Here is a 22,500-nt window from a genome sequence, read left to right as displayed (position 1 = left end):
CCCCAGGAAGAGTAGCCGCTGCCTTGGCAGGAACTAATGGGGATCCATAATAAACCCCAGGAAGAGTAGCCGCTGCCTTGGCAGGAACTAATGGGGATCCATAATAAACCCCAGGAAGAGTAGCCGCTGCCTTGGCAGGAACTAATGGGGATCCATAATAAACCCCAGGAAGAGTAGCCGCTGCCTTGGCAGGAACTAATGGGGATCCATAATAAACCCCAGGAAGAGTAGCCGCTGCCTTGGCAGGAACTAAAGGGGATCCATAATAAACCCCAGGAAGAGTAGCCGCTGCCTTGGCAGGAACTAATGGGGATCCATAATAAACCCCAGGGAGAGTAGCCGCCGCCTTGGCAGGAACTAATGGGGATCCATAATAAACCCCAGGGAGAGTAGCCGCCGCCTTGGCAGGAACTAATGGGGATCCATAATAAACCCCAGGAAGAGTAGCTGCCGCCTTGGCAGGAACTAATAGGGATCCATAATAAACCCCAGGAAGAGTAGCTGCCGCCTTGGCAGGAACTAATGGGGATCCATAATTAACCCCAGGGAGAGTAGCCGCCGCCTTGGCAGGAACTAATGGGGATCCATAATAAACCCCAGGAAGAGTAGCTGCTGCCTTGGCAGGAACTAATGGGGATCCATAATAAACCCCAGGAAGAGTAGCTGCTGCCTTGGCAGGAACTAATGGGGATCCATAATAAACCCCAGGAAGAGTAGCCGCCGCCTTGGCAGGAACTAATGGGGATCCATAATAAACCCCAGGAAGAGTAGCCGCCGCCTTGGCAGGAACTAATGGGGATCCGTAATACACCCCAGGAAGAGTAGCCGCCGCCTTGGCAGAAACTAATGGGGATCCATAATAAACCCCAGGAAGAGTAGCCGCCGCCTTGGCAGGAACTAATGGGGATCCATAATAAACCCCAGGAAGAGTAGCCGCTGCCTTGGCAGGAACTAATGGGGATCCGTAATACACCCCAGGAAGAGTAGCCGCTGCCTTGACAGTAACTAATGGGGATCCGTAATAAACCCCAGGAAGAGTAGCCGCTGCCTTGGCAGGAACTAATGGGGATCCGTAATAAACCCCAGGAAGAGTAGCCGCTGCCTTGGCAGGAACTAATGGGGATCCGTAATAAACCCCAGGAAGAGTAGCCGCTGCCTTGGCAGGAACTAATGGGGATCCGTAATAAACCCCAGGAAGAGTAGCCGCTGCCTTGGCAGGAACTAATGGGGATCCGTAATAAACCCCAGGAAGAGTAGCCGCTGCCTTGGCAGGAACTAATGGGGATCCATAATAAACCCCAGGAAGAGTAGCCGCTGCCTTGGCAGGAACTAATGGGGATCCATAATAAACCCCAGGAAGAGTAGCTGCTGCCTTGGCAGGAACTAATGGGGATCCATAATAAACCCCAGGAAGAGTAGCCGCTGCCTTGGCAGGAACTAATGGGGATCCGTAATAAACCCCAGGAAGAGTAGCCGCTGCCTTGGCAGGAACTAATGGGGATCCGTAATAAACCCCAGGAAGAGTAGCTGCTGCCTTGGCAGGAACTAATGGGGATCCATAATAAACCCCAGGAAGAGTAGCCGCTGCCTTGGCAGGAACTAATGGGGATCCATAATAAACCCCAGGAAGAGTAGCTGCTGCCTTGGCAGGAACTAATGGGGATCCATAATAAACCCCAGGAAGAGAGCTGCTGCCTTGACAGGAACTAATGGGGATCCATAATAAACCCCAGGAAGAGTAGCCGCTGCCTTGGCAGGAACTAATGGGGATCCATAATAAACCCCAGGAAGAGTAGCTGCAGCCTTGGCAGGAACTAATGGGGATCCATAATAACCCCCAGGAAGAGTAGCCGCTGCCTTGGCAGGAACTAATGGGGATCCCTAATAAACCCCAGGAAGAGTAGCTGCTGCCTTGGCAGGAACTAATGGGGATCCATAATAAATACAAATTTACTGCATAATATGGTTCAATCAAACCGCGCCAACAAACTTTTCCCCTCTGCGGATTTTCATGACAAATTGGACAAAATCATCGCATATTGTCATGGAAAATGTCACAATTGCTGGAGCAAAATCAAGCATTTTAGGCCACAGATCTAACAAAACAAGTGGAGGGACTGACTAACTGCATTATACCAGAAGCCTTTTGGTGGCGTTAAGCCAGATTTGGTTGCCCCCACCCCTCCCACAAAACATTTTACTGGTCCCAGTCTTGGAGGCGGAGAGAATTTTTTTTGTTTGAAAGTAAATTGATCCGCGGGCCTCCAAAAAGAGGGCAGCGGGCCGGCCACTAGTTGCCCATCCCTGACCTAAATATTGGCTGAAATTCTGGAGAAATCCCAGATCTCTCAAATGGGAACAAAACTGTCATCTAGGACCTCCTCATCTCAGCATATCTGTAGAAGAAGTGAACTCAGTCTTACCTGACCTACAGGAAGTGAACTCAGTCTTACCTGACCTACAGGATGTGAACTCACAGTCTTACCCGTCCTTGGAGGAAGTGACCTCACAGTCTTACCCGTCCTTGGAGGAAGTGACCTCATAGCCTTACCTGTCCTACAGGCAGTGACCTCACAGCCTTACCTGTCCTACAGGAAGTGACCTCACAGTCTTACCTGTCCTTGGAGGAAGTGTATCTGTGCTACGACTGCAGTGTCTCTGTGTAGTCCTGTAAACTCCACCCCTGGAGCGCCATAACTAACAGAGAAGAGTCAAGGAATACAACACACAGCTACTGTATATATATATACAGCTATATACACACTTCCACAGAGACAGAGAGGAGAGAGAGAGAGAGAGGAGAGAGAGAGAGAAGGGAGAGAGGGAGAGAGAGAGAGAGAGGAGAGAGAGAGGAGAGAGGAGAGAGAGGAGAGGGAGAGAGAGAGAGAGAGGAGAGAGAGAGAGAGAGAGAGAGGAGAGAGGAAGAGAGAGAGAGAGAGAGAGAGAGAGAGAGGGGAGAGAGAGAGAGAGAGAGAGAGAGAGAGAGAGAGAGAGAGAGAGAGAGAGAGAGAGAGAGGGGAGAGAGAGAGAGAGAGAGGAGAGGGGAGAGAGGAGAGGGGGGAGAGAGAGACAGAGAGAGAGAGAGAGAGAGAGAGAGAGAGAGAGAGAGAGAGAGGAGAGGAGAAGGAGATTTGAAGAGTGAGCAGGTGTTAAGCGTAGTTTATTTGGTGTTTAAACCAGCAGCTATAACAACTAGTCTACTATAATTAAACACCCGGATGACACAGCAGCAGTGTGTGTGTGTGTGTGAAAAATGGACAGTCATCCTTAAATAGTGTAGGAATCCTCCCATCTCTACATAGTGGAGGAATCCTCCCATCCTTAAATAGTGTAGGAATCCTCCCATCTCTACATAGTGTAGGAATCCTCCCATCTCTACATAGTGTAGGAATCCTCCCATCTCTACATAGTGTAGGAATCCTCCCATCTCTAAATAGTGTAGGAATCCTCCCATCTCTACATAGTGTAGGAATCCTCCCATCTCTACATAGTGTAGGAATCCTCCCATCTCTACATAGTGGAGGAATCCTCCCATCTCTACATAGTGGAGGAATCCTCCCATCTCTACATAGTGTAGGAATCCTCCCATCTCTACATAGTGGAGGAATCCTCCCATCTCTAAATAGTGTAGGAATCCTCCCATCTCTAAATAGTGTAGGAATCCTCCCATCCTTAAATAGTGTAGGAATCCTCCCATCTCTACATAGTGTAGGAATCCTCCCATCTCTACATAGTGTAGGAATCCTCCCATCTCTACATAGTGTAGGAATCCTCCCATCTCTACATAGTGTAGGAATCCTCCCATCTCTAAATAGTGTAGGAATCCTCCCATCTCTACATAGTGGAGGAATCCTCCCATCTCTACATAGTGTAGGAATCCTCCCATCTCTACATAGTGGAGGAATCCTCCCATCTCTACATAGTGGAGGAATCCTCCCATCTCTACATAGTGTAGGAATCCTCCCATCTCTACATAGTGGAGGAATCCTCCCATCTCTAAATAGTGTAGGAATCCTCCCATCTCTACATAGTGGAGGAATCCTCCCATCTCTACATAGTGTAGGAATCCTCCCATCTCTACATAGTGTAGGAATCCTCCCATCTCTACATAGTGTAGGAATCCTCCCATCTCTACATAGTGTAGGAATCCTCCCATCTCTACATAGTGTAGGAATCCTCCCATCCTTAAATAGTGTAGGAATCCTCCCATCTCTACATAGTGGAGGAATCCTCCCATCCTTAAATAGTGTAGGAATCCTCCCATCTCTACATAGTGTAGGAATCCTCCCATCTCTACATAGTGTAGGAATCCTCCCATCTCTACATAGTGTAGGAATCCTCCCATCTCTACATAGTGTAGGAATCCTCCCATCTCTACATAGTGTAGGAATCCTCCCATCTCTACATAGTGTAGGAATCCTCCCATCTCTACATAGTGTAGGAATCCTCCCATCTCTACATAGTGTAGGAATCCTCCCATCTCTAAATAGTGTAGGAATCCTCCCATCTCTAAATAGTGTAGGAATCCTCCCATCCTTAAATAGTGTAGGAATCCTCCCATCTCTACATAGTGTAGGAATCCTCCCATCTCTACATAGTGTAGGAATCCTCCCATCTCTACATAGTGTAGGAATCCTCCCATCTCTACATAGTGTAGGAATCCTCCCATCTCTACATAGTGTAGGAATCCTCCCATCTCTAAATAGTGTAGGAATCCTCCCATCCTTAAATAGTGTAGGAATCCTCCCATCTCTAACTAGTGTAGGAATCCTCCCATCTCTAAATAGTGTAGGAATCCTCCCATCTCTAAATAGTGTAGGAATCCTCCCATCTCTAAATAGTGTAGGAATCCTCCCATCCTTAAATAGTGTAGGAATCCTCCCATCTCTAACTAGTGTAGGAATCCTCCCATCTCTACATAGTGTAGGAATCCTCCCATCTCTACATAGTGTAGGAATCCTCCCATCTCTAAATAGTGTAGGAATCCTCCCATCTCTAAATAGTGTAGGAATCCTCCCATCTCTAAATAGTGTAGGAATCCTCCCATCTCTACATAGTGTAGGAATCCTCCCATCTCTACATAGTGTAGGAATCCTCCCATCTCTAAATAGTGTAGGAATCCTCCCATCTCTAAATAGTGTAGGAATCCTCCCATCTCTACATAGTGTAGGAATCCTCCCATCTCTACATAGTGTAGGAATCCTCCCATCTCTAAATAGTGTAGGAATCCTCCCATCCTTAAATAGTGTAGGAATCCTCCCATCTCTAACTAGTGTAGGAATCCTCCCATCTCTAAATAGTGTAGGAATCCTCCAATCTCTAAATAGTGTAGGAATCCTCCCATCTCTAAATAGTGTAGGAATCCTCCCATCTATACACAGCAGCAACAGAGATGATTAAACACACTAGAGATGCCAGCAGGCCAGAGGTGTACCAGGTAATAACAGAGATGATTAAACACACTAGAGATGCCATACTACAGTAACACTATTAAAAACTACTATTCCACACACACACTGGTGTATCACACAGAGTTAACTGGCATTCCTGAGTGACATCACATCCTGTCTCCAGGTTCTGATCATAATAACAGACAGGAGAGAGATGGAGAGAGAGACAGAGGTAGAGATGGAGAGAGAGAGAGGTAGAGATGGAGAGAGAGAGATGGAGAGAGAGACGGAGGTAGAGATGGAGAGAGAGACGGAGGTAGAGATGGAGAGAGAGACAGAGGTAGAGATGGAGAGACAGAGGTAGAGATGGAGAGAGAGAGAGAGAGAGGTGAGAGAGAGAGAGAGAGAGAGAGGTGGAGAGAGAGAGAGAGACAGAGGTAGAGATGGAGAGAGACAGAGATAGAGATGGAGAGAGAGAGAGAGGTAGAGATGGAGAGAGAGACAGAGGTAGAGATGGAGAGAGAGAGAGGTAGAGATGGAGAGAGAGAGAGGTAGAGGTGGAGAGAGAGACAGAGGTGGAGAGAGAGACAGAGGTAGAGATGGAGAGATATAAAGAAAGAGAGAGTGAGAGAGAGAGAGACAGAGGTGGAGATGGAGAGAGAGACAGAGGTAGAGATGGAGAGAGACAGAGGTAGAGGTGGAGAGAGAGACAGAGGTAGAGGTGGAGAGAGAGACAGAGGTAGAGGTGGAGAGAGAGACAGAGGTAGAGGTGGAGAGAGAGAGAGAGGTAGAGATGGAGAGAGAGGTAGATGTGGAGAGAGAGACAGAGGTAGAGGTGGAGAGAGAGAGAGAGGTAGAGGTAGAGAGAGAGACAGAGGTAGAGGTGGAGAGAGACAGAGGTAGAGATGGAGAGAGAGACAGAGGTAGAGGTGGAGAGAGAGAGAGAGGTAGAGGTGGAGAGAGAGACAGAGGTAGAGGTGGAGAGAGAGAGAGAGGTAGAGGTGGAGAGAGAGATAGAGGTAGAGGTGGAGAGAGACAGAGGTAGAGGTGGAGAGAGACAGAGGTAGAGATGGAGAGAGAGACAGAGGTAGAGGTGGAGAGAGAGAGAGAGGTAGAGGTGGAGAGAGAGAGAGAGGTAGAGGTGGAGAGAGACAGAGGTAGAGGTGGAGAGAGACAGAGGTAGAGATGGAGAGAGAGACAGAGGTAGAGGTGGAGAGAGAGAGAGAGGTAGAGGTGGAGAGAGAGATAGAGGTAGAGGTGGAGAGAGAGACAGAGGTAGAGATGAAGAGACAGAGATAGAGAGGTAGAGATGGAGAGAGAGAGAGAGAGAGAGATGAGAGAGAGAGAGAGAGAGACAGAGGTAGAGGTGGAGAGAGATAGAATTCTGCAAAAATATCCTCCGTGTACAACGAAAAGCACCAAATAATGCATGCAGAGCAGAATTAGGCCGATACCCGCTAATTTTCAAAATCCAGAAAAGAGCCGTTAAATTCTATAACCACTTAAAAGGAAGCGATTCCCAAACCTTCCATAACAAAGCCATCACCTACAGATAGATTAACCTGGAGAAGAGCCCCTAAGTAAGCTGGTCCTGGGGCTCTGTTCACAAACACAAACAGACCCACAGAGCCCCAGGACAGCAACACAATTAGACCCAACCAAATCATGAGAAAATAAAAAAGAGAATTACTTGACACATTGGAAAGAATTAACAAAAAAACAGAGCAAACTAGAATGCTATTTGGCCCTAAACAGAGAGTACACAGTGGCAGAATACCTGACCACTGTGACTGACCCAAACTTAAGGAAAGCTTTGACTATGTACAGACTCAGTGAGCATAGCCTTGCTATTGAGAAAGGCCGCCGTAGGCAGACCTGGCTCTCAAGAGAAGACAGGCTATGTGCACACTGCCCACAAAATGAGGTGGAAACTGAGCTGCACTTCCTAACCTCCTGCCAAATGTATGACCATATTAGAGAGACATATTTCCCTCAGATTACAGCGACCCACAAAGAATTTGAAAACAAATCCAATTTTGATAAACTCCCTTATCTATTGGGTGAAAAACCACAGTGCGCCATCACAGCTGCAAGATTTGTGACCTGTTGCCACAAGAAAAGGGCAACCAGTGAAGAACAAACACCAATGTAAATACAACCCATATTTATGTTGATTTATTTTCCCATTTGTACTTTAACTATTTGCACATTGTTACAACACTGTATATAGACATAATATGACATTTGAAATGTCTTTATTCTTTTGGAACTTCTGAGTGTAATGTTTACTGTTAATATTTATTGTTTATTTCACTTTAGTTTACTATCTACTTCACTTGCTTTGGCAACGTCAACATACATTTCCCATGTCAATAAAGCCCTTAAATTGAAATTGAATTGAGAGAGAGAGAGAGAGAGAGAGAGAGAGAGAGAGAGAGGACAGAGAGAAGGGAGGGACAGAGAGAGAGAAGAGGGACAGAGAGGGGATGTGGGGAGAGAGGCAGAGATGGGAGCAAATCTCTCCGTCTTTATGATGAATGAGCTGTGGAGTAATCAGGACAGGACTGGGACACACACACACCACAGCGTAGTCCAGCTGTTCTCTGTTCCCTGGACATATTCCAACCCTCAGCTGTCTCTCTCTCTCTCTCCTCTGGGGCTCTCTCTCTCTCTCTCTCTCTCTCTCTCTCTCTCTCTCTCTCTCTCTCTCTCTCTCTCTCTCTCTCTCTCTCTCTCTCTCTCTCTCTCTCTCTCTCTCTCTCTCTCTCTCTCTCTCTCTCTCTCTCTCTCTCTCTCTCTCTCTCTCTCTCTCTCTCTCTCTCTCTCCCTCTCTCTCTCTCTCTCTCTCTCTCTCTCTCTCTCTCTCTCTCCCTCTCTCTCTCTCTCTCTCTCTCTCTCTCTCTCTCTCTCTCTCTCTCTCTCTCTGTCTCTCTCTCTCTCTCTCTCTCTCTCTCTCTCTCTCTCTCTCTCTCTCTCTCTCTCTCTCTCTCTCTGTCCCTCCCTCTCTCTCTCTCGTCCCTCCCTCTCTCTCTCTGTCCCTCCCTCTCTCTCTCCCTCTGTCCCTCCCTCCCTCTCTCTCTGTCCCTCCCTCTCTCCCTCTCTCCTCTCTCTCTCTCTCTCTCCCTCCCTCTCTCCCTCCCTCCCTCTCCCTCCCTCTCTCCCTCCCTCCCTCCCTCTCTCCCTCTCTGTCCCTCCCTCCTCTCTCCCTCTCTGTCCCTCCCTCCTCTCTCTCCCCTTTTGCTCCCTACTGCACTAGACGGTAACATGTGATACAAAGGAATCTCAGATCTACCTGTTGAATTAACTACTATTCAGCCCCATGTCTATATACCAGATCTACCTGTTGAATTAACTACTATTCAGCCCCATGTCTATATACCAGATCAGAGAATCCTCATTGTGTTTGTGCCTACAGTGTAGAGGCCTGCAGCAACTTACTCATAATTACTGAAACTCTCTCTCTGACACACAAACACAGGGAGTGAGGCTGTGTATTTGTCCAGTGATGCGTAAGGGAAGCGTTAGCGAGGATAAAAAGAGATTTCACGGTCTGAATAACGACCACCAGACAACATTGTCCTCAACTCTCTGACACATCTAGAGCTAGCTACAACAATAACCCAGCACATCTAGAGCTAGCTACAACATAACCCAGCACATCTAGAGCTAGCTACAACATAACCCAGCACATCTAGAGCTAGCTACAACAATAACCCAGCACATCTAGAGCTAGCTACAACATAACCCAGCACACCTAGAGCTAGCTGCAACATAACCCAGCACATCTAGAGCTAGCTACAACATAACCCAGCACATCTAGAGCTAGCTACAACAATAACCCAGCACATCTAGAGCTAGCTACAACATAACCCAGCACATCTAGAGCTAGCTACAACATAACCCAGCACATCTAGAGCTAGCTACAACATAACCCAGCACATCTAGAGCTAGCTACAACAATAACCCAGCACATCTAGAGCTAGCTACAACAATAACCCAGCACATCTAGAGCTAGCTACAACAATAACCCAGCACATCTAGAGCTAGCTACAACATAACCCAGCACATCTAGAGCTAGCTACAACATAACCCAGCACATCTAGAGCTAGCTACAACATAACCCAGCACATCTAGAGCTAGCTACAACATAACCCAGCACACCTAGAGCTAGCTGCAACATAACCCAGCACATCTAGAGCTAGCTACAACTATAACACACAGCTAGCTATAACATACCACAAGACATGACAGCTAGCTTACTATAACACACAGCTAGCTATAACATACCACAGCACATGACAGCTAGCTACTATAACACACAGCTAGCTACAACATACCACAAGACATGACAGCTAGCTTACTATAACACACAGCTAGCTATAACATACCACAAGACATGACAGCTAGCTTACTATAACACACAGCTAGCTATAACATACCACAAGACATGACAGCTAGCTTACTATAACACACAGCTAGCTATTACAACCACAAGACACAGCACATCTAGAGCTAGCTACAACACATGACAGCTAGCTTACTATACATACAGCTAGCTACAACATGACAGCCAGCTACATACACTACAGCTAGCTACAACATAACACCAGCACATCTAGAGCTAGCTACAACATAACCCAGCACATCTAGAGCTAGCTACAACAATAACACCAGCACATCACAGCTAGCTACAACATAACACCTAGCACATCTACAGCTAGCTACAACATAACCCTAGCTACATCTACAGCTAGCTATAACATAACCACAAGACATGACAGCTAGCTTACTATAACACACAGCTAGCTATTACATACCACAAGACATGACAGCTAGCTTACTATAGCACACAGCTAGCTATAACATACCACAAGACATGACAGCTAGCTTACTATAACACACAGCTAGCTATTACATACCACAAGACATGACAGCTAGCTTACTATAGCACACACAGCTAGCTATAACATACCACAAGACATGACAGCTAGCTTACTATAACACACAGCTAGCTATAACATACCCAGCACATCACAGCTAGTTACAGCTAGCTATAACATCCAACCCCAACTCTAACACAGCTACAAACATGATAACTAGCTTACAGCATAGCTAGCTATTACATACCATAAGACATGACAGCTAGCTTACTATAACACACAGCTAGCTATTACATACCACAAGACATGACAGCTAGCTTACTATAACACACAGCTAGCTATTACATACCACAAGACATGACAGCTAGCTTACTATAGCACACAGCTAGCTATTACATACCACAAGACATGACAGCTAGCTTACTATAACACACAGCTAGCTATTACATACCACAAGACATGACAGCTAGCTTACTATAGCACACAGCTAGCTATTACATACCACAAGACATGACAGCTAGCTTACTATAACACACAGCTAGCTATTACATACCACAAGACATGACAGCTAGCTTACTATAACACACAGCTAGCTATTACATACCACAAGACATGACAGCTAGCTTACTATAACACACAGCTAGCTATAACATACCACAAGACATGACAGCTAGCTTACTATAACACACAGCTAGCTATTACATACCACAAGACATGACAGCTAGCTTACTATAGCACACAGCTAGCTATTACATACCACAAGACATGACAGCTAGCTTACTATAGCACACAGCTAGCTATTACATACCACAAGACATGACAGCTAGCTTACTATAGCACACAGCTAGCTATTACATACCACAAGACATGACAGCTAGCTTACTATAACACACAGCTAGCTATAACATACCACAAGACATGACAGCTAGCTTACTATAGCACACAGCTAGCTATTACATACCACAAGACATGACAGCTAGCTTACTATAGCACACAGCTAGCTATTACATACCACAAGACATGACAGCTAGCTTACTATAGCACACAGCTAGCTATTACATACCACAAGACATGACAGCTAGCTTACTATAGCACACAGCTAGCTATTACATACCACAAGACATGACAGCTAGCTTACTATAGCACACAGCTAGCTATTACATACCACAAGCATGACAGCTAGCTTACTATAGCACACAGCTAGCTATTACATACCACAAGACATGACAGCTAGCTTACTATAGCACACAGCTAGCTATTACATACCACAAGACATGACAGCTAGCTTACTATAACACACAGCTAGCTATAGCATACCACAGGACATGACAGCTAGCTTACTATAGCACACAGCTAGCTATTACATACCACAAGACATGACAGCTAGCTTACTATAACACACAGCCAGCTATTACATACCACAAGACATGACAGCTAGCTTACTATAGCACACAGCTAGCTATAACATACCACAAGACATGACAGCTAGCTTACTATAGCACACAGCTAGCTATTACATACCACAAGACATGACAGCTAGCTTACTATAACACACAGCTAGCTATTACATACCACAAGACATGACAGCTAGCTTACTATAGCACACAGCTAGCTATTACATACCACAAGACATGACAGCTAGCTTACTATAACACACAGCTAGCTATTACATACCACAAGACATGACAGCTAGCTTACTATAACACACAGCTAGCTATTACATACCACAAGACATGACAGCTAGCTTACTATAGCACACAGCTAGCTATTACATACCACAAGACATGACAGCTAGCTTACTATAGCACACAGCTAGCTATTACATACCACAAGACATGTCAGCTAGCTTACTATAACACACAGCTAGCTATTACATACCACAAGACATGACAGCTAGCTTACTATAGCACACAGCTAGCTATTACATACCACAAGACATGACAGCTAGCTTACTATAGCACACAGCTAGCTATAACACATGACAGCTAGCTTACTATAACACACAGCTAGCTATTACATACCACAAGACATGACAGCTAGCTTACTATAACACACAGCTAGCTAGCTACAGTGAGGGGAAAAAAGTATTTGATCCCCTGCTGATTTTGTAAGTTTGCCCACTGACAAAGAAATTAATTGTCTATAATTTTAATGGTAGGTTTATTTGAACAGTGAGAGACAGAATAACAACAAAAAAATCCAGAAATGTCAAAATTTTTATAAATTAATAAATTAAATAAATAAAAATAAATTGATTTGCATTTTAAATGAGGGAAATAAGTCTCCAAACACACAAACAGTCAAACAGACTGACAGATAGCTACAGCAGAACTACAACACGTCTCCAAACACAAACTACAACACTACACCAACAGTCAAACAGACTGACAGAGGTAACCTCACACCATCACAGATCAACAAGGGGGGAGAACAGAGAGGACCATGGGAATTCAAACATAGGTAGTAGAGGTACAGTCAGTCATCTCTCTCACACACACACACACACACACACACACACACACACACACACACACAGATCTATCAACCCAACCAGCCTCTGGCTCAAGTCTGTCTCAGTCAGGCCAAGCAGCCCCTCCCTCTTAACAGATCCTGCAACAATAGCCTACTCAGCTCAGAGCAACAGGAGGGGTGTGTGAAGTAGGGGTGATGAATGAGGAAAGAGGCGGGCTGAAGGAGAGCAGAGAGAGAGGAGGTGGAGAGAGAGAGAGAGAGAGAGAGAGAGAGAGAGAGAGAGAGAGAGAGAGAGAGAGAGAGAGGGGGAGAGAGAGAGAGAGAGAGAGAGAGAGAGAGAGAGAGAGAGAGGTGGAGAGAGAGAGAGAGAGGTGGAGAGGGAGAGAGGTGGAGAGAGAGGAGAGAGGTGGAGAGGGAGAGAGAGAGAGAGAGAGGTGGAGAGGGAGAGAGGTAGAGAGAGAGAGAGAGAGAGGTGGAGAGGGAGAGAGAGAGAGAGAGGTGGAGAGGGAGAGAGGTGGAGAGAGGTGGAGAGAGAGAGGGAGAGGTGGAGAGAGAGAGAGGGAGAGGTGGAGAGAGAGAGAGGGAGAGAGAGAGAGGTGGAGAGGGAGAGAGGTGGAGAGAGAGAGAAAACTGAGCTGCACTTCCTAACCTCCTGCCAAATGTATGACCATATTAGATACACATATTTCCCTCAGATTACAGCGACCCACAAAGAATTCGAAAACAAACCCAATTTTGATAAACTCCCTTATCTACTGGGTGAAAAACCACAGTGTGCCATCACAGCAGCAATATTTGTGACCTTTTGCCACAAGAAAAGGGCAACCAGTGAAGAACAAACACCAATGTAAATACAACCCATATTTATGTTTATTTATTTTCCCATTTGTACTTTAACTATTTGCACATTGTTACAACACTGTATATAGACATAATATGACATTCGAAATGTCTTTATTCTTTTGAAACTTCTGAGTGTAATGTTTACTGTTAATATTTATTGTTGATTTCACTTTAGTTTATTATCTACTTCACTTGCTTTGGCAATGTTAACACACGTTTCCCATGCCAATAAAGACCTTAAATTGAAATTGAATTGAGAGAGGTGGACAGAGAGAGAGAGTTGGAGAGGGAGAGGTGGAGAGAGAGAGGAGTGATAAGAGAAGGGTGGAGAGGGAGAGAGACAGAGAGGGAGAGGTGGAGAGAGAGAGGAGTGATAAGAGAAGGGTGGAGAGGGAGAGAGTTGGAGAGGGAGAGGTGGAGAGAGAGAGGAGTGATAAGAGAAGGGTGGAGAGGGAGAGAGTTGGAGAGGGAGAGGTGGAGAGAGAGAGGAGTGATAAGAGAAGGGTGGAGAGGGAGAGAGTTGGAGAGAGAGAGGAGTGATAAGAGAAGGGTGGAGAGGGAGAGAGTTGGAGAGGGAGAGGTGGAGAGAGAGAGGAGTGATAAGAGAAGGGTGGAGAGGGAGAGAGTTGGAGAGGGAGAGGTGGAGAGAGAGAGGGAGTGATAAGAGAAGGGTGGAGAGGGAGAGAGTTGGAGAGGGAGAGGTGGAGAGAGAGAGGAGTGATAAGAGAAGGGTGGAGAGGGAGAGAGTTGGAGAGGGAGAGGTGGAGAGAGAGAGGAGTGATAAGAGAAGGGTGGAGAGGGAGAGAGTTGGAGAGGGAGAGGTGGAGAGAGAGAGGAGTGATAAGAGAAGGGTGGAGAGGGAGAGAGTTGGAGAGGGAGAGGTGGAGAGAGAGAGGAGTGATAAGAGAAGGGTGGAGAGGGAGAGAGTTGGAGAGGGAGAGGTGGAGAGAGAGAGGAGTGATAAGAGAAGGGTGGAGAGGGAGAGAGTTGGAGAGGGAGAGGTGGAGAGAGAGAGGAGTGATAAGAGAAGGGTGGAGAGGGAGAGAGTTGGAGAGGGAGAGGTGGAGAGAGAGAGGAGTGATAAGAGAAGGGTGGAGAGGGAGAGAGTTGGAGAGGGAGAGGTGGAGAGAGAGAGGAGTGATAAGAGAAGGGTGGAGAGGGAGAGAGTTGGAGAGGGAGAGGTGGAGAGAGAGAGGAGTGATAAGAGAAGGGTGGAGAGAGAGAGAGTTGGAGAGGGAGAGGTGGAGAGAGAGAGGTGGAGAGAGAGAGGAGTGATAAGAGAAAGGTGGAGAGGGAGAGAGTTGGAGAGGGAGAGGTGGAGAGAGAGAGGAGTGATAAGAGAAGGGTGGAGAGGGAGAGAGTTGGAGAGGGAGAGGTGGAGAGAGAGAGGTGGAGAGAGAGAGGAGTGATAAGAGAAGGGTGGAGAGGGAGAGAGTTGGAGAGGGAGAGGTGGAGAGAGAGAGGTGGAGAGGGAGAGGTGGAGAGAGAGAGGAGTGATAAGAGAAGGGTGGAGAGAGAGAGAGTTGGAGAGGGAGAGGTGGAGAGAGAGAGGAGTGATAAGAGAAGGGTGGAGAGAGAGAGAGTTGGAGAGGGAGAGGTGGAGAGAGAGAGGAGTGATAAGAGAAGGGTGGAGAGGGAGTAAAAAGGGAGAGGCTTGATTTAAAGCTCCTCTTTTTGAGTCCATGATGCCCCGTTAGAATACTAATGAGAGAAGAGAGAGAGAGAGAGAAATAGAGGGCAGGAGGGAGGGAGGGAGAGACAAACAGAGGAAGGACTTATTAGAGGACGAATCGGCGTCTCTGTTTCTTCAGCTGGGTTTCATCAGATACACAGAGAGAACTCCACAACTCAAAAGTTCTAAAAAAAGGGAACACAGAACACATTCTAGCACTCCAAAAGAGAAAACGTTCTAGCACAGAACCCAGAACCTACAGAACAGGAAGCCAGATGGTAGATAAGGAATCTGTATTAGAGTGTGGGGACACATCCCCAGGAGGAATCTGTATTAGAGTATGGGGACACGGCCCCAGGAGGAATCTGTATTAGAGTATGGGGACACCGCCCCAGGAGGAATCTGTATTAGAGTATGGGGACACAGCCCCAGGAGGAATCTGTATTAGAGTATGGGGACACCGCCCCAGGAGGAATCTGTATTAGAGTATGGGAACACAGCCACAGAACAAGGTCTACTAGAGGAGTTGAAAGAGACTGCCATCCGTAGAGTAAATATTTGCCTGATGTCAGAGTACTGATAACAAACAGACAGACATAGTAGCCCTATGTAGCCCAGTCCTGGTTCTAACAGAGAGATCCTGGTCCAGTGGTAATGCAACACGGTATCCTGAGCCAGCCCAGTCCTGGTTCTGTTCAGCTCTGCAGCTCCAGTCTCTCTCTGCCTGCTCCTGTAGCGGAGGGGAGAGGGGGGGCCTTTCAGACAAGACCCGGAAACAAAGGGGTAACCCAGGGAGGGAAAACATGCATTCCATGAAGGGAGAAAGACTCCCCCATATCCCCAAGACAACACACACACAATCCTGTCTTCATAAATAGAGAGAGAGTGCAAGAGATGGAGAGGGGAGATAGAGGGGGAGAGAGAGGGCTGCATTTCCTATTACACTGTGACAAATACTCAGACCTAATCCCATTTCCACTACTACTATTATTATTGATGTCTTTCAGACCTAATCCCATTTCCACTACTACTATTATTATTGATGTCTTTCAGACCTAATCCCATTTCCACTACTACTATTATTATTGATGCCTTTCAGACCTAATCCCATTTCCACTACTACTATTATTATTGATGTCTTTCAGACCTAATCCCATTTCCACTACTACTATTATTATTGATGTCTTTCAGACCTAATCCCATTTCCACTACTACTATTATTATTGATGCCTTTCAGACCTAATCCCATTTCCACTACTACTATTATTATTGATGTCTTTCAGACCTAATCCCATTTCCACTACTACTATCATTATTGATGTCTTTCAGACCTAATCCCATTTCCACTACTACTATTATTATTGATGTCTTTCAGACCTAATCCCATTTCCACTACTACTATCATTATTGATGTCTTTCAGACCTAATCCCATTTCCACTACTATTATTGATGTCTTTCAGACCTAATCCCATTTCCACTACTACTATCATTATTGATGTCTTTCAGACCTAATCCCATTTCCACTACTATTATTGATGTCTTTCAGACCTAATCCAATTTCCACTACTATTATTGATGTCTTTCAGACCTAATCCCATTTCCACTACTACTATTATTGATGTCTTTCAGACCTAATCCCATTTCCACTACTACTATTATTATTGATGTCTTTCAGACCTAATCCCATTTCCACTACTACTATTATTATTGATGTCTTTCAGACCTAATCCCATTTCCACTACTACTATTATTATTGATGTCTTTCAGACCTAATCCCATTTCCACTACTATTATTATTGATGTCTTTCAGACCTAATCCCATTTCCACTACTACTATCATTATTGATGTCTTTCAGACCTAATCCCATTTCCACTACTATTATTGATGTCTTTCAGACCTAATCCAATTTCCACTACTATTATTGATGTCTTTCAGACCTAATCCCATTTCCACTACTATTAATATTGATGCCTTTCAGACCTAATCCAATTTCCACTACTATTATTATTGATGCCTTTCAGACCTAATCCCATTTCCACTACTACTATTAACATGTCTTTCAGACCTAATCCCATTTCCACCACTACTACTATTATTGATGTCTTTCAGACCTAATCCCATTTCCACTACTATTATTGATGTCTTACAGACCTAATCCCATTTCCACTACTATTAATATTGATGTCTTTCAGACCTAATCCCATTTCCAATACTATTATTATTGATGTCTTTCAGACCTGATCCCATTTCCACTACTACTATTATTGATGTCTTTCAGACCTAATCCCATTTCCACTACTACTATTATTATTGATGTCTTTCAGACCTAATCCCATTTCCACTACTATTATTATTGATGTCTTTCAGACCTAATCCCATTTCCACTACTATTATTATTGATGTCTTTCAGACCTAATCCCATTTCCACTACTATTATTATTGATGTCTTTCAGACCTAATCCCATTTCCACTACTATTATTATTGTTGTCTTTCAGACCTAATCCCATTTCCACCACTACTACTATTATTGATGTCTTTCAGACCTAATCCCATTTCCACTACTACTATTATTGATGTCTTTCAGACCTAATCCCATTTCCACCACTACTACTATTATTGATGTCTTTCAGACCTAATCCCATTTCCACCACTACTACTATTATTGATGTCTTTCAGACCTAATCCCATTTCCACTACTATTATTATTGATGTCTTTCAGACCTAATCCCATTTCCACTACTATTATTATTGATGTCTTTCAGACCTAATCCCATTTCCACCACTACTACTATTATTGATGTCTTTCAGACCTAATCCCATTTCCACTACTACTATTATTATTGATGTCTTTCAGACCTAATCCCATTTCCACTACTACTATTATTATTGATGTCTTTCAGACCTAATCCCATTTCCACTACTATTATTATTGATGTCTTTCAGACCTAATCCCATTTCCACTACTACTATCATTATTGATGTCTTTCAGACCTAATCCCATTTCCACTACTATTATTGATGTCTTTCAGACCTAATCCAATTTCCACTACTATTATTGATGTCTTTCAGACCTAATCCCATTTCCACTACTACTATTATTGATGTCTTTCAGACCTAATCCCATTTCCACTACTACTATTATTATTGATGTCTTTCAGACCTAATCCCATTTCCACTACTACTATTATTATTGATGTCTTTCAGACCTAATCCCATTTCCACTACTACTATTATTATTGATGTCTTTCAGACCTAATCCCATTTCCACTACTACTATTATTATTGATGTCTTTCAGACCTAATCCCATTTCCACTACTACTATTTTGATGTCTTTCAGACCTAATCCCATTTCCACTACTACTATCATTATTGATGTCTTTCAGACCTAATCCCATTTCCACTACTATTATTGATGTCTTTCAGACCTAATCCAATTTCCACTACTATTATTGATGTCTTTCAGACCTAATCCCATTTCCACTACTATTAATATTGATGCCTTTCAGACCTAATCCAATTTCCACTACTATTATTATTGATGCCTTTCAGACCTAATCCCATTTCCACTACTACTATTAACATGTCTTTCAGACCTAATCCCATTTCCACCACTACTACTATTATTGATGTCTTTCAGACCTAATCCCATTTCCACTACTATTATTGATGTCTTACAGACCTAATCCCATTTCCACTACTATTAATATTGATGTCTTTCAGACCTAATCCCATTTCCAATACTATTATTATTGATGTCTTTCAGACCTGATCCCATTTCCACTACTACTATTATTGATGTCTTTCAGACCTAATCCCATTTCCACTACTACTATTATTGATGTCTTTCAGACCTAATCCCATTTCCACTACTATTATTATTGAGGTCTTTCAGACCTAATCCCATTTCCACTACTACTATTATTGATGTCTTTCAGACCTAATCCCATTTCCACTACTATTATTATTGATGTCTTTCAGACCTAATCCCATTTCCACTACTACTATTATTGATGTCTTTCAGACCTAATCCCATTTCCACTACTACTATTATTAATATTGATGTCTTTCAGACCTAATCCCATTTCCAATACTATTATTATTGATGTCTTTCAGACCTAATCCCATTTCCACTACTACTATTATTGATGTCTTTCAGACCTAATCCCATTTCCACTACTATTATTATTGAGGTCTTTCAGACCTAATCCCATTTCCACTACTACTATTATTGATGTCTTTCAGACCTAATCCAATTCCCACTACTACTATTATTAATATTGATGTCTTTCAGACCTAATCCCATTTCCAATACTATTATTATTGATGTCTTTCAGACCTAATCCCATTTCCACTACTACTTTTAATATTGATGTCTTTCAGACCTAATCCCATTTCCACTACTACTATTATTAATATTGATGTCTTTCAGACCTAATCCCATTTCCAATACTATTATTATTGATGTCTTTCAGACCTAATCCCATTTCCACTACTATTATTGATGTATTTCAGACCTAATCCCATTTCCACTACTATTATTATTGATGTCTTTCAGACCTAATCCCATTTCCACTACTATTATTGATGTCTTTCAGACCTAATCCCATTTCCACTACTACTATTATTGATGTCTTTCAGACCTAATCCCATTTCCACTACTACTATTATTGATGTCTTTCAGACCTAATCCCATTTCCACTACTATTATTATTGATGTCTTTCAGACCTAATCCCATTTCCACTACTACTATTATTGATGTCTTTCAGACCTAATCCCATTTCCACTACTACTTTTAATATTGATGTCTTTCAGACCTAATCCCATTTCCACTACTACTATTATTGATGTCTTTCCGACCTAATCCCATTTCCACTACTATTATTATTGATGTCTTTCAGACCTAATCCCATTTCCACTACTACTATTATTGATGTCTTTCAGACCTAATCCCATTTCCACTACTACTATTATTGATGTCTTTCAGACCTAATCCCATTTCCACTACTACTATTATTGATGTCTTTCAGACCTAATCCCATTTCCACTACTATTATTATTGATGTCTTTCAGACCTAATCCCATTTCCACTACTACTATTATTGATGTCTTTCAGACCTAATCCAATTTCCACTACTACTATTATTAATATTGATGTCTTTCAGACCTAATCCCATTTCCAATACTATTATTATTGATGTCTTTCAGACCTAATCCCATTTCCACTACTACTTTTAATATTGATGTCTTTCAGACCTAATCCCATTTCCACTACTACTATTATTAATATTGATGTCTTTCAGACCTAATCCCATTTCCAATACTATTATTATTGATGTCTTTCAGACCTAATCCCATTTCCACTACTATTATTGATGTCTTTCAGACCTAATCCCATTTCCACTACTATTATTATTGATGTCTTTCAGACCTAATCCCATTTCCACTACTATTATTGATGTCTTTCAGACCTAATCCCATTTCCACTACTACTATTATTGATGTCTTTCAGACCTAATCCCATTTCCACTACTACTATTATTGATGTCTTTCAGACCTAATCCCATTTCCACTACTATTATTGATGTCTTTCAGACCTAATCCCATTTCCACTACTACTATTATTGATGTCTTTCAGACCTAATCCCATTTCCACTACTACTATTATTGATGTCTTTCAGACCTAATCCCATTTCCACTACTACTATTATTGATGTCTTTCAGACCTAATCCCATTTCCACTACTATTATTATTATTGATGTCTTTCAGACCTAATCCCATTTCCACTACTACTATTATTGATGTCTTTCAGACCTAATCCCATTTCCACTACTACTTTTAATATTGATGTCTTTCAGACCTAATCCCATTTCCACTACTACTATTATTGATGTCTTTCAGACCTAATCCCATTTCCAATACTATTATTATTGATGTCTTTCAGACCTAATCCCATTTCCACTACTACTATTATTGATGTCTTTCAGACCTAATCCCATTTCCACTACTACTTTTAATATTGATGTCTTTCAGACCTAATCCCATTTCCACTACTACTATTATTGATGTCTTTCAGACCTAATCCCATTTCCACTACTACTATTATTAATACTGATGTCTTTCAGACCTAATCCCATTTCCACTACTACTATTATTGATGTCTTTCAGACCTAATCCCATTTCCACTACTACTATTATTAATATTGATGTCTTTCAGACCTAATCCCATTTCCACTACTACTATTAATATTGATGTCTTCCAGACCTAATCCCATTTCCACTACTACTATTAATATTGATGTCGTTCAGACCTAATCCCATTTCCACAACTACTATTATTATTGATGCCTTTCAGACCTAATCCCATTTCCACTACTACTATTATTATTGATGTCTTTCAGACCTAATCCCATTTCCACTACTATTATTGATGTCTTTCAGACCTAATCCCATTTCCACTACTACTATTATTGATGTCTTTCAGACCTAATCCCATTTCCACTACTACTATTATTGATGTCTTTCAGACCTAATCCCATTTCCACTACTATTATTGATGTCTTTCAGACCTAATCCCATTTCCACTACTATTATTGATGTCTTTCAGACCTAATCCCATTTCCACTACTATTATTGATGTCGGGTCACTATTGTTCTTATATGGAATTAATTTAACAGGCAATGTCAATGAAGTCTACTGAATTGAATTTGAATTGAGAGACCGAAAGAGAGAGCTAGAGAGCTATTCAACACAAAACTATCTGTCATATCAGAAAGAGACAACATGTTCCCCCCTACATAACATTTAGTTTCACATCAATGTTTCATTGTTGTTTTATAGGGAAACCCACCAAGGAACATGGAGCAAGGGGAAATACTACGAGCCACTACGTCCGAGTGAGATCCATGGTACCTAGTATATATATACACACACACACACACACACACACACACTGTATATATACACACACTGAAATTGTTGCGTTTATATTTTTGTTCAAAGATTTTGCTGTGTTACAGTTCATATAAGGAAATCAGTCAACTAAATAAATGAGGCCCTAATCTATGGATCTCATATGACTGGGCAGGGGCGCAGCCAATCAGAATGCCCAGCCAATCAGAATGAGTTCTTCCCCACAAAAGGCCTTTATTACTGACAGAAATACTCCACAGCACCCCCTCTGACGATCCCGCAGGTGAAGAAGCCGGATGTGGAGGTCCTGGGCTGGAGTGGTTACAT

At 43.2% G+C, this 22,500-nt stretch overlaps 1 protein-coding gene across 1 annotated transcript in view; it reads right to left on the bottom strand.

Annotated features, from left to right (window-relative positions):
- The window catches only part of LOC123486601 (lethal(2) giant larvae protein homolog 1-like), an 89,862-nt gene that overhangs the window by 56,373 nt on the left and 10,989 nt on the right, over positions 1-22,500 (bottom strand). Inside the window, 1 exon segment of the mRNA XM_045217971.1 lies at positions 2,616-2,697. Coding sequence (XP_045073906.1) covers positions 2,616-2,697 — 82 coding nt within the window.

The sequence above is a fragment of the Coregonus clupeaformis genome, unplaced genomic scaffold (assembly GCF_020615455.1).
Source record: "Coregonus clupeaformis isolate EN_2021a unplaced genomic scaffold, ASM2061545v1 scaf1295, whole genome shotgun sequence".
In the NCBI taxonomy this organism is placed as follows: domain Eukaryota; kingdom Metazoa; phylum Chordata; class Actinopteri; order Salmoniformes; family Salmonidae; genus Coregonus; species Coregonus clupeaformis.
The sequence above is the reverse complement of the archived record's forward strand: the minus strand, read 5'-3'. Positions and strand labels throughout refer to the sequence as shown.